At 34.6% G+C, this 15,495-nt stretch overlaps 1 protein-coding gene across 2 annotated transcripts in view; it reads left to right on the top strand.

The window, feature by feature from the left end:
• LOC149796937 (phosphatidylinositol-3,5-bisphosphate 3-phosphatase MTMR6-like) overlaps positions 1–15,495 on the top strand; it is a 117,155-nt gene that overhangs the window by 57,608 nt on the left and 44,052 nt on the right. For both annotated transcript variants that reach the window (XM_089961616.1, XM_089961617.1), the window contains exons 4-6: positions 3,788–3,942; positions 8,760–8,888; positions 12,126–12,260. In XM_089961616.1, coding sequence (XP_089817742.1) covers positions 3,788–3,942; positions 8,760–8,888; positions 12,126–12,260 — 419 coding nt within the window. The remainder of the gene's footprint in view (positions 1–3,787; positions 3,943–8,759; positions 8,889–12,125; positions 12,261–15,495) is intronic.

The following is a 15,495-nucleotide window of genomic DNA, read 5'->3' on the forward strand; positions in this document are numbered from 1 at the left end:
AACACATTATCTTCCCTGTTAAAGTGTTCTGCTAAACACAGTATCTTCCCTGTTAAATTGTTCTGCTAAACACAGTATCTTCCCTGTTAAAGTGTTCTGCTAAACACAGTATCTTCCCTGTTAAATTGTTCTGCTAAACACAGTATCTTCCCTGTTAAAGTGTTCTGCTAAACACAGTATCTTCCCTGCTAAATTGTTCTGCTAAACACAGTATCTTATTACTGAAATTATTCTGCTTAACAAATGGTTTTGCCTGTAGAATTCTCTATTAAGGTTTGATGTGGAGGTGTCTGACATTTGAAACCTCCATACCTGAAAACCCCTATTTATTGTCATCATAATTCATGTTGTATCATTTTCAAATAATTGTGTTGAGAAGTATGACTGATACAAAAGTTGTCAGATTTCACCTGTACCTGATATATATGCAGGAATGATGTACAACTTTAGCGACGAACTTGCAAACAGAGAACATTTCATAGTGAATTTATAATAGGTTATGACACGGACATTGAATAAAAAAATTCAGAAATTGAAATAAAACTAATGCTGCATGTACATGCCTATTGGGAAATCTAGAAAAATAAAACCAAAAAATTATAACAATACTACAAATTATAATGCAGAGGCATGCTCATGGCATATTTTCTAATATGTATTTTTTAGATAAGCCACCCTGAGAAAATAATGGTTAACAATAAAACTTCAAAATTAAAAGTGTACTTGAGCAATACCACCTGGTTCAATGGTTATCCTATAACGTAATATTTTTGGCATGTTTTGATATTTGTTGTTCTTATTTCACTATCATAAAATATAGTGAGCAGGGTTTAATAATGATGCGTATGTAATTCAGGTTTCTTACCCTATTAAAGGTGATAACACATTTTTTAGCATTTTTCTCTCTCTTTCATTATATTTCCCCTTAAAGATTGCCTAAACAATATGTCAGATCCATACGTCAGTGAAGGACTTATGATGTGATTGCATTATACAAAGCAAAAAAGACCAATGCCTTTGGTGTTTGGAAAGCTTTTTTTCATAATAGTTTTGGGTTTGACAGATTCTAATTGGAGATTCCCAGTTAATTTCCTTCTTCATTTCAGTAATAATGGAAGAAGAAAAGAAAGTACTTTTTGTTTTTCAACACTACTTGTGACCTCATACTGCTCAAGTACTAAATTTTTTACTTTTAATGACCATGTAATCTATGCATTTGTAAGTAAGCAGCCAGTAGGCTTGTTTTACAGAGATGTCACAATACCAGTAATCCATTCTCTTTCAAGGCAATGCAGCCAGTAATTTTGGACAGAATAACACTTCATTGATTTTAACTGTAAATTTCAGAAAATGTAGTGGGAGTAAAGTTTATCAGAAAAATGTGATCTTCCCCAAGAAAGCATTTTACAAAGCACTGTCTTCATGTGAAAGTGTTCTGATAAATACAGTGTCTTGCCTGTGAATGTGTTCTGATACACACAGTATCTTGCTTGTGAAAGTGTTCTGCTAAACACAGCATCTTGCCTGTGTAAGTTGCTAAACACAGCATTCTCCTCTAACTAAACAAAGTTTCATGCCTATGTGAGCTTTCTTTTAAACAAAGTATATGGCCTGTGACAGTCTTATGCTAAGCACAGTATCTGGTCTGTGACAGTCTTATGCTAAGCACAGTATCTTTGCCTGTGACTGTCTTTTGCTAAGCGCAGTATTTTTGCCTGTGACAGTCTTATGCTAAGCACATTATCTTTGCCTGTGACTGTCTTTTGCTAAGCACAGTATTTTTGCCTGTGACAATCTTATGCTAAGCACAGTATCTGGCCTGTGACTGTCTTATGCTAAGCACAGTATCTTTGCCTGTGACTGTGTTATGCTAAGCACAGTATCTTCAGCTGTAACAGTCTTATGCTAAGCACATTGTCTTTGCCTGTGACTGTCTTATGCTAAGCACAGTATCTGGCCTGAAAATGTATTTTGCTAAGCACAGTATCTGGCCTGTGACTGTCTTTTGCTAAGCACAGTGTCTGACCTGTGACTGTCTTGTCCTAAGCACAGTATCTTCGCATGTGACAGTCTTATGCTAAGCACAGTATCTTTGCCTGTGATTGTCTTATGCTAAGCACAATATCTGGCCTGTGACTGTCTTTTGCTAAGCACAGTATCTTTGCTTATGACTGTCTTATGCTAAGCACAGTATCTTTGCCTGTGACTGTCTTATGCTAAGCACAGTATCTGGCCTGTGACTGTCTTATGCTAAGCACAGTATCTGGCCAGAAAATGTATTTTGCTAAGCACAGTATCTGGCCTGTGACTGTCTTTTGCTAAGCACAGTGTCTGGCCTGTGACTGTCTTGTGCTAAGCACAGGATCTTCGCATGTGACAGTCTTATGCAAAGCACAGCATCTTTGTCTATGACTGTCTTATGCTAAGTATAGTATCTTTACCTGTGACTGTCTTATGCTAAACACTAAAATCTGTGAATGACTGACACTAAACAAAGTATCTTTCCTTTTGAAAGTTTTCTTCTAAAAACATGTATCTGGCCAGTGATCGTCTTACGTTAAACAGTGTCTTGCCATGGAATGTTTTATGCTAAATACAGTATATTACCTGTGGAAAATAGGCCTCGCGTAGCAAGAAAAGTCTTAGATTCAGTGCAAAAGTTAATGTTGATGCTACCACTGATAGCAGCCCTAATGCTGACAAGTGATCATTGTATCACGTTTATTTTGGGGATCATGTCAGAAAGAAAATGATTAATAATACATAGCATGGCTTATTTAATTATAGAACACAAAAGGGATGATTATGTAATGCTGCCCATGCATGCAATGTAATGTCGCACAAATCTTCCTTCAAGGCTGAAGATGGTGACCTCACACCTTTAGATTTGACTCTTTGCAGTCTGTGGATTTTGTGCACAATAATTTTAGAATTTCGGATTCGTCCTTTGCAGTGGAGTTAGTGGGTTGAGGTTGTTTTGCATTTATTTGAGATAGTTTCCAGTTACGAGACCAAGCCGTGTGAGAATTGGTACATGTGATTATAGAGTGTCAACATATGTCATATTAGGATTAGAATGAGGTTCCTGGGTCATGTCTTTGGAACATCAAGTTTGTGGTCTTTTGGTCATTGGAGGATTAGATGTTTTTAAGTTTAAATCTGGCATCAACTTGTAGAAAGCTGTTCAAGACATAGGAACAATTTTTTTAAACATTAAGTCATATATTGCGAAAAATAATTGTACTACTATGAATTCACTTATATTTGTTTGATTTTGTGCACAAATGTCATCAGCATTTAAAGAAAATACATGTACAAATATTGGTACCCATGAAAATCAACCAATTCATAGTTCATGGACAAGTCTTGTTTCAACTTAAAAATTGTATATTTTTTTATCCTTTTTTCATATAGTCTCTCTGTTGGGTGATAACACTTTTCATTTCATAAATATCAAAGAGAAAAATGATATTATCCAATTCTAACATAATACAAGCAAATATGTTGCCAGAATTTGAGCCTAATCAATGCTCAGTACATTAAGATTATTTTACATCCCAGCTTCCCATTGAAAATACCTGGAGTGCTGTATTGTATGATAAAGCTGCATGATGATTCCATATCAACACAGCCAACAATTAGCAGTAAGTCAAAACTTAAAGTAATTGTAAATAACTGGGAAACTTGAGATATGTGCTGGACCACAATTTACTTTGTTACTTTGTTGTTTGTACTTTGTATGTTTGATATATTTTTCTGGCACATTCTGGTTTGTGTTTGTTTCCAGCAAGCATAGAGTCTCTCCATGCATTCCACACATCAGAATCCAATGACATGCCCAAAAGTTATGGCTGGAATATGTATGATACGCAGACAGAGTACCTCCGTATGGGAGTCCCCAATGAACTCTGGTCACTTTCACAAATCAACAAAGATTATGAGGTAAGTTTCGACAATGTCATCCACACATTTGGAAGAAAAAGCAGGGATAATGTTTTCCTGCCCATGTGGACATTCTTATTGGCAAAATAAATGTCACACAACTCCCACATGATTCAAGACTTAAGATGCTGGGATATGACTGGGCATATTTTATAGCTGTGCACAGTGGTTTTAGAATTTGATATATCCCAAGGGGGAGGGGGCTAGAGAAATGTCAATAGTTGCATACAGCATTTATGTATCTCCAAAGGTTCTAGTCTTAATACCTGAGAATTAGTATATGTGATTGTGTGTATATTCATTTTGAATTCCCACTAGCCTGTAGTGTTGTTAACATTTTTTATTATAATTGATCAACACTAAGTTGAGCGAACCAATTGTTAAATTCCAAAATCGAATGTGTGTAAAGGGAGACTATTTCCTTTTAGTTGCATGCAAAACACAAAGGTTAGTAAAACTCCTGTGTGGAATGGTAAGCTGAATAGGGCTTCCAATCCACTAAAGTTGATCTGCTTTATTTATTCCCTTCACAACTTACGAATATAAAACCATACCATATTCCGTAGGTGCACACTCTCATAATTAGGAATATATAGTCATGATTACATGATTAAGCTGTTAATTGTTTAGTTTATAAATTTAAACAAATTTTGATGACTTGTTTCAGTTTAAATGTAAGATCATTTGTAGTATTTGTAAATAATGACAAACAAGAAAACTATGTCCTTCTCTACTTTAAATTATAGACACATCACATATGAATGAAATGGTTTTGAGGGATTGCATCAATATCTCAACTAAATAAAACTGATCAGCCATAAAAGTTTCATTTAACAGAGTTGTAGAACAAAAATAACAGCAGAATTAAAAAAAATGTATTATTTTTATCAGGTTAAAGTATACATGTCATTAAAAGAGGTTACTTCTGTACATTTATTAACATTTTGAAACCTTGAGCAAATTTATAACTGTATTACAAGCAAGAATTAAAATTTGCACTTAGTAACCAATTATAATAGATTATCATTTGGTTAAGTGGAACTGATTATTGATTTGGAAATTCTGACTGATTGATTCCCATCACTACCACCAGGTCTATTTGGATTCGCTGCAGTTTATGATTTTTCATCATTTACTGTTGAATATATGGTAATTATGCAGCTGTAGTAAACAACCTCATCCATTGGACTGTTCTCTTGACATAACGAGTGGCGCACTTTATCTGGAAGGTACCGAACTCTCTGGAGAATACAAGTAGCTATATGACACCTTTGATCTTGAGGGCCAAGTGAAGCTGAGGAATGCACAAGAGTGACAGCAGTCACACTTTAGCTTGTATTGTGGCAGATGTTCTTTTGAGTGCTGGTGGTTTGCAGAAAATTTATTTGGAAAGTACCCACAATTATTAAATTAATTACCTTGTGAAAACAGAGATATATTCAAGAGAGATTATTTTACTTGCTAGTTGTTTATTTGTCAAAATGTGTAGTTCTTCTTATTGATAAAAACTTGTCTTCAGTAACACCCTTAAGCAAACTTTCCAGTAGCCCTACCAAGAATTTCAATTGATGGGAATATATTTTGTCAGCCATGAATTTTTAAATAAGTGTCCAGTTCACCATGTAGATTATTGTCATTATTTTATTTCTTGGAAGCTAGTTTTAAATTTCAACATCTCTGGTGTCGGGCTGAAGATGATCAAAAGATAAACCACCATCTGCCAAAAGATTTGAGTTGTTTCAAAGATGACTGGATGTGATGTATTGTATATACTCGCTTATAAATTGATACGAATTTAAGTCGCCGTCCCCCATTTTAGGGCTACAAAAACCAATTTATTTTTTACCTTCCTATAAGTCGAGATATAATTTGCATGATTAGCCTGAATATTGACTTCTTGCCAGGGAGTCAGAGTTGCACTTTGTAAAAATAACCAAGTATAGATAGACATGAAAGAAAAAAATAAACAACGATTAACTAATGTCAGTTACAGTTATATTATTGAGTGGAACATATCACAAATAAATTGACAACTTACAATTGGTCCTGATTAAATCCATTAAGATTGATATTGACATTTTATATCCATTTAAATGATAAATCCATTACTTCAGTTATAGGTCACATGCTGGTATAGGGGGCCCCGAGTGGCCGAGTGGTCTAAAGCACTCTCCATTACGGATCACTGCCATCTCACCTCTGTCTGCATGGGTTCGAGTCTCAGATTCGGCTAATGTGGATATGTGAGAAAGCTTGCCAGTAGCTTCTCGTGGGTCGGTGGTTCTTTCCGGGCTTTTCTGGGTTCTTCCTCCACCATTAATACTGGCCGCCATGTATAGCCTATCATGTGCTGAAAAATGGCGTTAAACCATACAACAACAACAATAACAACATGCTGGTATAAACAATGTTCAGAATGACCCGATTCACAGTATCCCATAATATTTTAATTCCTTGTGTCTTCCAAATAAAAAATGAAATAAAAAATGTTACAAATAAAAAATGAGATGAAAAACAAAAGTTAAGTCCACATTTTTAAAAATTCACAGTACTCTCTAAATGTCACTATCTCATGTCATCCGATAAAAAGCCCAAGAATTCAGCCTCGTTATCTGATTAACTTCTGAAATCCTCCATCATCATCTAGTAAATTGTCATGGTCCAGTCACCATAAATATTGTTTGACTCCTTTCCCATGGCTTCACTGTGTTGGTGCTTATGTACAGACTGAGCTTGGGGTTTGTTGTAAGTAACACTTTGATTATATGGTGAAATGTATTAAAGGTTGCAACTGAACATGTGTTAGTCGTGCACTGAGATCATAGAGTTCAAATGACCACCCTTTGTTACTTGGAACTACTTAAGTATCAAACCCATGATTCGATCAAAGGGGTTGTCATGTGGGAAAATAAAGATAGTGCTGCCTTTAGAAGTTAAAAGGTCAAAGAGTCATTAGAAGATGTAGAACTCTACTTGGCAGTGAACAAGTACATGCCATGCCTGGGCTAAGTTCACGGCTCCATGAAAAGGAGTGTAAACTAGAAAACAAGTGAGTGCTGCCTTTATAAATCAAAGGCTTATCAGGTCATGTTGCATGGGCAGAAAACATGGGAAATATCACATGGCAAATATAAGTCAAACTTATGGAAAAGGAAACTACAACTTAAATAAAATTGTTATTGCATCAAACAGTGTTTATAGAGCAAAACACAAATATTAATACAAATACAGGTTATTAGGACTTGCACAGAACTACATGTTAGCAAATACCCACAGTAAACAACATCAACAGACACTTTAATTTTTCTGTCAGTAGTATTTACTTTAGCCATAATATTTTAACATCCAGATAACTCTAGATACAAGTAATGTGTAATGAATACCATCACGAAACATATAAACATAGTACATGTCATGCACACATTTCTGAATGGGAATAGTGGCATAGAAAGATTAAAATATTTGACTTATCAGTATTTTTGTGTACTGCAAACATCTTGAGTTTCCAACATTACTCAAAGATTATCAATTTTATTTTGTATTTCATGGTTATAAAACATCCTCTGTTCTGCATAAATAAAATTTTCAGTACAAAAAGGTCGACCTATAAGCAAGTATGTATGGTACCCATGCATGCGCTTATGCTTTGCTGAAAGTGAAGAAATTAAAATCCTATTGGACTTTAATGTAAAACTAATGATGTTTGTTCATATTTGTTTTTATAAAACATTTTTATGCTGCCGAAAACAATGGGGGCTGAAAATTTTTGTTATCAGTGGGGCAAGAGTGCAGCAGTAGTAAATTGTCCATCAGTTATAAACATAAGTTTTGTGAAAGTACAAATTCGGGTGTGAAACTGATACCTATCCTTAAACCCCCACTAACAAACTGATACCTATCCTTAAACCCTGCTAACTTACCTCCTGTACCTTAACTTGGAAGCTAGTGAGAAACATAACCATATATACACCTACTGCACATGAAAGGACAAGGGTCTACATGCTTTAAACTAGTGGGTTGGGGCCTGAACAGGGAAGTACAGGTATATATTTTATAAAGACAGAATTCTGTTTCTTTTTCGTTCATGGTTTATATTTAGTTAAGAAGAAAGGAAATGTGGTGCATATAGCTTATAATGACTAGGGCTTCGAATGGCTACAGTAATAACCAGGTGATATTCAATCATTGCTTTTATGATATCAATGCCATATCAAATAATTATTGCATGATGTCAGGTGTCAGGTTGCTTGCCTCTTAATTATTCAGATCCTATGTTGAATATAGATGGCAGACTGGGAAATATGTTTTTGTTTTTTTACATCAGTGTTGGTTGCTTACCTGGCTAAAAGTTTGATTTATATTTCTTTCTCAAGGTTAGAATCATCATAACATGTAATAAGTTGTCATATTTTTACTCATCTTTGATGCTTATGATTTAATAATGTTGCATTTTTTTCTACATAATATTTTGTTGTAGAAGTTTACATATCAGTGTAAATATAACTTAGCACAATAGAAAAGAAAGACATATAAAATCTCCACTGACACAACATAGTGCAACATTAATGGAATAGTTAGGAGCAGAATTTTGGACTTAATTATTTGACATTTGTAAAACTCAACAAAACCAACAACAAACAACATAAAAAAATCTTGTGTTGTTTGTGTCATTATATATTTCATAGCTAATGTACTTATATGTAAAAGTTTCATTTGGATTTTTTCTTCTGGTAACTTTTTATACCTTTAATTTATATATAGTAAACAGTATACAGTACTTTCAGATGATGATTTATTTTCTTATATAATTTGAATAGATCTGTGATACATATCCAAGGCATATCTATGTACCAGCCTGTGCCACTACACCTATTCTGGTGGGTAGTTCTAAATTCCGTAGTAGAGGAAGGCTGCCTGTCCTTTCCTATCTGCACAGAGGAAATCAGGTAAAAAGATTACTGTGGTTACTCGGATTCATCAAGATACATGAACATGATTAAAAAAAATCAAGCTTTTGGGTAATTTAGTCTGTATATGTTTATATCATCAAATCAAGCATTTGGGTAATTTAGTCTGTATATGTTTATATCATCAAATCAAGCATTTTGCTAATTTAGTCTGTATATGTTTATATCATCAAATCAAGCATTTTGCTAATTTAGTCTGTATATATTTATATCATCAAATCAAGCATTTGGGTAATTTAGTCTGTATATGTTTATATCATCAAATCAAGCATTTGGGTAATTTAGTCTGTATATGTTTATATCAACAAACCAAGCATTTTGCTAAATTAGTTTGTATATGTTTATGGTTGTGCTCAGCAGTTTCATAATTTGCATAGGGTTTAGTTTTTAAAGAAAAAGAAATTCACTGGTTTTCCTCTCTGTTTATTGTAGTTATTTAAAAAAGCCATATTTATCTTAGGTTTTATTAAAAAGAACTTTTAATTTCCTTTATTTTGGTGCATGATTGATAGGTGTATAATGGTTATACAGCTTGGCTTTACTTAAGGTGTGCATGTATAAAACAAAACTACTAGCTCTGATTTTTCATTTTCATTTCCTTGACCACAAAAGTACAAAAACAATTGAGCTGATGACTTTTGCTACTTTTTATATATTTTATGATTCATTTATTGCACTTTCAGAAGCTAGCACAGGTATTATCTAATCTGTGAAAGTTTATTTTCCTTGTACTGCTAAATTTAGTGTACTTTTGACTAGTTAGCCTTATTTGTGGAGTTCATGGGAGCAGACATTTTGTTAGCTGTCTGCTTTAGATAGTGTATAGTTTCCATAATAATCAACTGTAATGAGAATTTCAGTCATATGAAAGTAGCATAGAAGTATGTTAACATTGTCTCCACTGTGCGTGTTGCCAATGCAGCCAATTTTATCTTATACTGGTCCCACTAAACACTAACTGTGGAGTGCCATCATTAATCAAACATTTGGGTTATTTAGTCTGTATATGCACATGCAATGAAATCTTGCATCTGGGTAATTAGTCAATACTTGTTTTTATATTAAATAAAGCATCTGGGTTATTTAGTCCATATATGTTTCTATCATTAAATCAAGCATCTTGGTAATTTAGTCTGTATATGGGATGGGATGGGATTAGGATTTTAATGTAGCTTTAAAAAAATTTCAGTAATATCGCTACAATGTCTGCAGTGTGGCAGTTTATAGTGATGTCTAGTACTGGGGCATCATGCCGCAGACACGTAGCATGATGTCCCACCCAGTCACATTATCCTGCCACCAGGTCGACCAGTCCTAGCACTAACCTCTTAATGCTGAGCACCAAGCGAGGCAGCTGTTATTACCATTTTTGTAAGTCTTTGGTATGACTTGGCCGGGGTTCGAACCCATGACCTCCTGCTTCCGAGGCAGATGCTGTAATCACTAGGTCACCGGAGCAGTAGTCCATATATGTTTCTATCATTAAATCGAGCATCCTGGTAATTTAGTCTGTATATGTTTATATTATTAAATCAAGCAGCTTGGTAATTTAGTCCATTTATGTTTCTATCATTAAATCAAGCATCCTGGTAACTTAGTCTGTATATGTTTATATTATTAAATCAAACAGCTTGGTAATTTAGTCCATATATGTTTCTATCATTAAATCAAGCATCTGGGTAACTTTGTATATGATTATATCATTAAATCAAGCATTTGGGTAATTTAGTCAGTACTTGCTCACCAGTTATTATGTACTTTTGAGAAAGTGACGTATGTAAGGTGAAGTTGTTTGCATTTGAAACATGCACATTGGAGAGAATGTTAGCATACATCTATGCTACTTTGATGTAATGTGACTGTTATTTCTTTGGATATTGTACTTGTGGATATTGTACATGATCTAAGCACACTGCTAACTAAAATAACTGCTACCTTGTGCTAAAAAAATATCAGCCTGAATGAGTCTAAAGTACACTATTTTTAGCACCTATTAAAATAGGGAAAATGAATTTTGCCCAACTAGACAATACCAGCTTCTGAAAGGGCAATGGATGAATTACTAAATATATAAAATGTAAAGAAAAAGGTTATCAGCTTTTGTTTTTACAATATGCCTCTGAATTTGAGGAAGTGAAAAATGACCAAGTGGAGCTAGCATTTTTTTGAACGGTGCACATATGAAGTAAGGCCAAGCAGTATATGCTATAACCCATATTACACTCGTCAATCATATGCCAAAATAAAGGGAATTAAAGGTTCTTTGAACAATATCTAAGATATACAAGGTCTTGTTTAAATAGCCAGTATAACAAGTGAGGACACCTGGGGAAATTATTTTTCTTTAAAATTCTAACCCTATGCAAAATATGAACCTGTAGAGCGCCACCTTATATCAATAAATGAAGCATCTGGGTAACTTAGTCTGTATATCTTTATATCAGTAAATCAAGCATCTGGTAATTTAGTCTGTATATGTTAATATCATTGAATCAAGCAGTTGGGTAATTTAGTCTGTATACATTGCTATCACTAAATCAAGTATCTGGGTAATTTAGTCCATATATGTTTAAGTGGTGCTCTATACTTTGCATAGGGGTTTAATTTTTTTTAAGAAAAAGAATTTTCTATGTTTTCCTCCCTGGTTATATTAGTGATTTAAAAAAGAACTTGTATGTATTAGGTATTGTTAAAAGAATTTTTAATTCCCTTTATTTTGGCGTATGATTGGTGGGCATAAATTGGGTAAAGCTTCCAGTTCTGCTTGAGGTCAATTGTGCGAGAAAAAAACCTGATAACCGTTTTTACTTTTATCAATTTGGTCATTCATTCATTCGTTCATTCATTCATTACACTTTTCCTATTTGAATAACTGCTAAAGAAAGTGTACTTTAGACTAATTCAGGCTGATTTTTTGAGCACATGGGAGAAATCATTTGGATTAGATGTGTGATCAGAGCAGATACAATTTCCAACAGTGCAATATCCAAAGAAATTTCAGCCACAGTACATGAAAGTAACATAGCGGTATGCCAACATTCTGTCCATTGAGCATGTTCCAGGCCAACAACTTTCCCATTTTCTGTCACTCAGAAAACTGTTTTTCCTCTACATGTGTTTAAATTGGTCCAAAACAAAAATGTAAGTGTAAACTAGTGTTCATGTTTGCAAACTAGAACCTGTGATGATATACCTTCTCTTATTCTCTTGTTTTAGGCTGCAGTCTGCCGGTGCAGCCAGCCATTGTCAGGATTCAGTGCTCGATGTGTAGAAGATGAACAGATGTTACATTCCATATTAAAGGCCAACCCTAAGTCCAATTTCATGTATGTTGTGGACACAAGGCCAAAGGTACAGCCAATAACTTCCAGGGTTCAAAATTAGTTACCGTTCAAAAAAATACCTTCACTAAAATTCAGTTGTGAACATTTTGTTCCAAGGAATATATATGGAGTTTGATGTAAGATTGGGGATGAGTGGATGGTGATTAAATATGATAGTGTTTAAAGACTGAATTGACATATTAATTGGAAATTAAGTCAGTTTGTCCAAGCTCCTATGAAACTTTGATCCTATATATATATATATATATATATATATATATATATATATATATATATCTATTCCTGACATATTTTAATGAAACTTTACCAGGGTCCACACTGTATCATAGTGTGGTCGTTTCTCCCTGGTGAAAGGTCAAGATCATTAATAGGAAAACTGTCACAAGATGTAAGTATTACATTTAAGTTTAGATTTTGGTATTTCATATATACCATTTAGCCCTGGTCACAAGATTTTGCTATCCTTTTTTCCCATTTATCTCCGATTATGAGAATTTGCTCTCTTTCTATCTTATATCCCATTTAGCCCTGATTACAAGATTTTGCTCTCTCACTCACTCACTCACTCATATATAAAAATGAATGGGTAAAGCAAAGACCTTGTTTTAAATCTGGATAAGTAAGCACACAGACATTGATATCCAAACATGTCAATCTAGTGGATTACTTTTTCAATTGTATCCGGTATCAAATTATAGAAATCCACAACTCTAGACCACAAATCGACACAAGCAAACAAAATGCAAATTGAGAGAACCAAAATGCAAATTGAGAGAATTACTAATGAATACATAAATTGCATTTTTTTGTGAAAATAAATATCAAGGGTGCAAACAGATTACCAGTGAAATCAACCTATCAGACTGTCCGAATTGGAGATGTGCAAAAGAGAGAATGATCAATATCTGATCAATATTTTGTGTTATACTGGACTTGTAAAGGCAGAAGAGCAGTGTGCTTTGCATGGGACCCTAGTATTAATGAGTCACACATTCTGCTTCATTTGGAGATAATGTAAATCAAATTTCAAATTGTGGGCTGTTGAGTGCAGAACTTTTGTTTGTCAGAGTTGACAAGACACAGAATCTAATATGTAGGCAGATGAGTGGCATGCCTTGCATGATTGAGGTAATTACAGGATTCCACCTTCAGGCCTGAAAGAGATAATTGGATATAAACTGAATGTCATGCCAAGGCTCGCCAATCAGCGTCTCATTACTGATAGGCTTCTGTTTGTCAAAGTTAGTAGTATTGATAGCATATAATTAATGTTGAGTACATGCAACTAGTAATCTCCTTACCATACAAAATTGAGCTCTACAATCATTCATAACAATAATTCAGTTCTTTACATTCATAATCCCACTTGAAAGTTATGGCTGACAGAGGAATTATATAGAGGATCTCAAATGAGATTTTTAAGGATAAAAAATTTAGTTGCTAATTTGACCGTGAGTTGAAATAAAAATATATAATGCAAGCTGCCTGTTTGTGTGTTTTTATATATATATATATATATATATATATATATAGAGAGAGAGAGAGAGAGAGAGAGACAGAGAGAGAGAGAGAGAGATGTTTGAAACAGTTTTATTTCATGTAATTTTCGACACGCGCAGAAATACTATGACAGTCTATCCTATGTATATACAGTCGTATGTACAGCATGTACAATCCTATGTATGTACAGTATGTACAGTTGTATGTACAGCCTTGAACTCCTAAATCACTGTTAAAACAAGACACATGAAACTCTTGTCACTGATGGTTGTATGGGAGTAGATTTAGAAATTTTACTGTGGCTCCAGCATTGGTATGTGGTAGGGAGTGATTTTTCATAAATGTCAAATTCCTGAGCTGTTTGCTTCACAGATCTGAGAAAATCTATGTTTCTGCTTGTCAATCAAAATTTTCACATAAGGATTACTTATAATAAAAACAACATATTTAGTGATTAAAAATTGAGTGCTTTTGCTGTTGTGTGTAGAATTTTGACTTGAAGTTGCTGATGTTGGCTAGCGTAATATATTTTTAAATTAAATAATGTTAGGGTCTTAATATCGTAACATAGCAAGCACAATAAATGACAGTTTATCAATAAATAAGATTTCTCTTACTTTGACAATAAAAATTTAATTGAAAGATGGAGATGAAGAAGAAAATACTAATTGGTACTGACTCAAAAACAGGAATGGAAAGATGCAGAGTGCAATAATTTTATCGTACACTAGATTATCAAGATTGTCAGTACTTTTCATTTGGCAACTACTTGGGAAATTCTAATGCCACTCTAGGAACTTGCATGTGTGATCTTTGACCCTAACATCAACGAGTATTCCACTTGAATTCCCACACCTTTCCCTCTAGGAACGTGGTCTCAGGCTCATGACATTGAATGTATTAATATCCACACCATATCAACATATAAATACTTACTGGGCATAAAGAGATACATTTATATGCACATCTGATGCTGACTCTAGGTTCCATACTTACCTCAAAGACTTAACCCATTGGTCATAAATTGGCAAATAAATTGGAAACTATTGAGATTGTATGGTACTTCACTGACTCTTATTTTGCATGGGAAGTCAAATTGATCCATGTAGCTGACACTGGTCCCAGAGTCCATCCCTACCCTTCACTGACCCTTATTTTGCATGGAAAGTCAAATTGATCCATGTAGCTGACACTGGTCCCAGAGTCCATCCCTACCCTTCACTGACCCTTATTTTGCATGGGAAGTCAAATTGATCCATGTAGCTGACACTGGTCCCAGAGTCCATCCCTACCCTTCACTGACCCTTCTTTTGCATGAAAAGTCAAATTGATCCATGTAGCTGACACTGGTCCCAGAGTCCATCCCTACCCTTCACTGACCCTTATTTTGCATGGAAAGTCAAATTGATCCATGTAGCTGACACTGGTCCCAGAGTCCATCCCTACCCTTCACTGACCCTTATTTTGCATGGAAAGTCAAATTGATCCATGTAGCTGACACTGGTCCCAGAGTCCATCCCTACCCTTCACTGACCCTTATTTTGCATGGGAAGTCAAATTGATCCATGTAGCTGACACTGGTCCCAGAGTCCATCCCTACCCTTCACTGACCCTTATTTTGCATGGAAAGTCAGATTGATCCATGTAGCTGACACTGGTCCCAGAGTCCATCCCTACCCTTCACTGACCCTTATTTTGCATGGAAAGTCAAATTGATCCATGTAGCTGACACTGGTCCCAGA

Source organism: Sinohyriopsis cumingii, chromosome 6, assembly GCF_028554795.1.
Source record: "Sinohyriopsis cumingii isolate HCF-2022 chromosome 6, ASM2855479v2, whole genome shotgun sequence".
Classification (NCBI taxonomy): Eukaryota; Metazoa; Mollusca; class Bivalvia; order Unionida; family Unionidae; genus Sinohyriopsis; species Sinohyriopsis cumingii.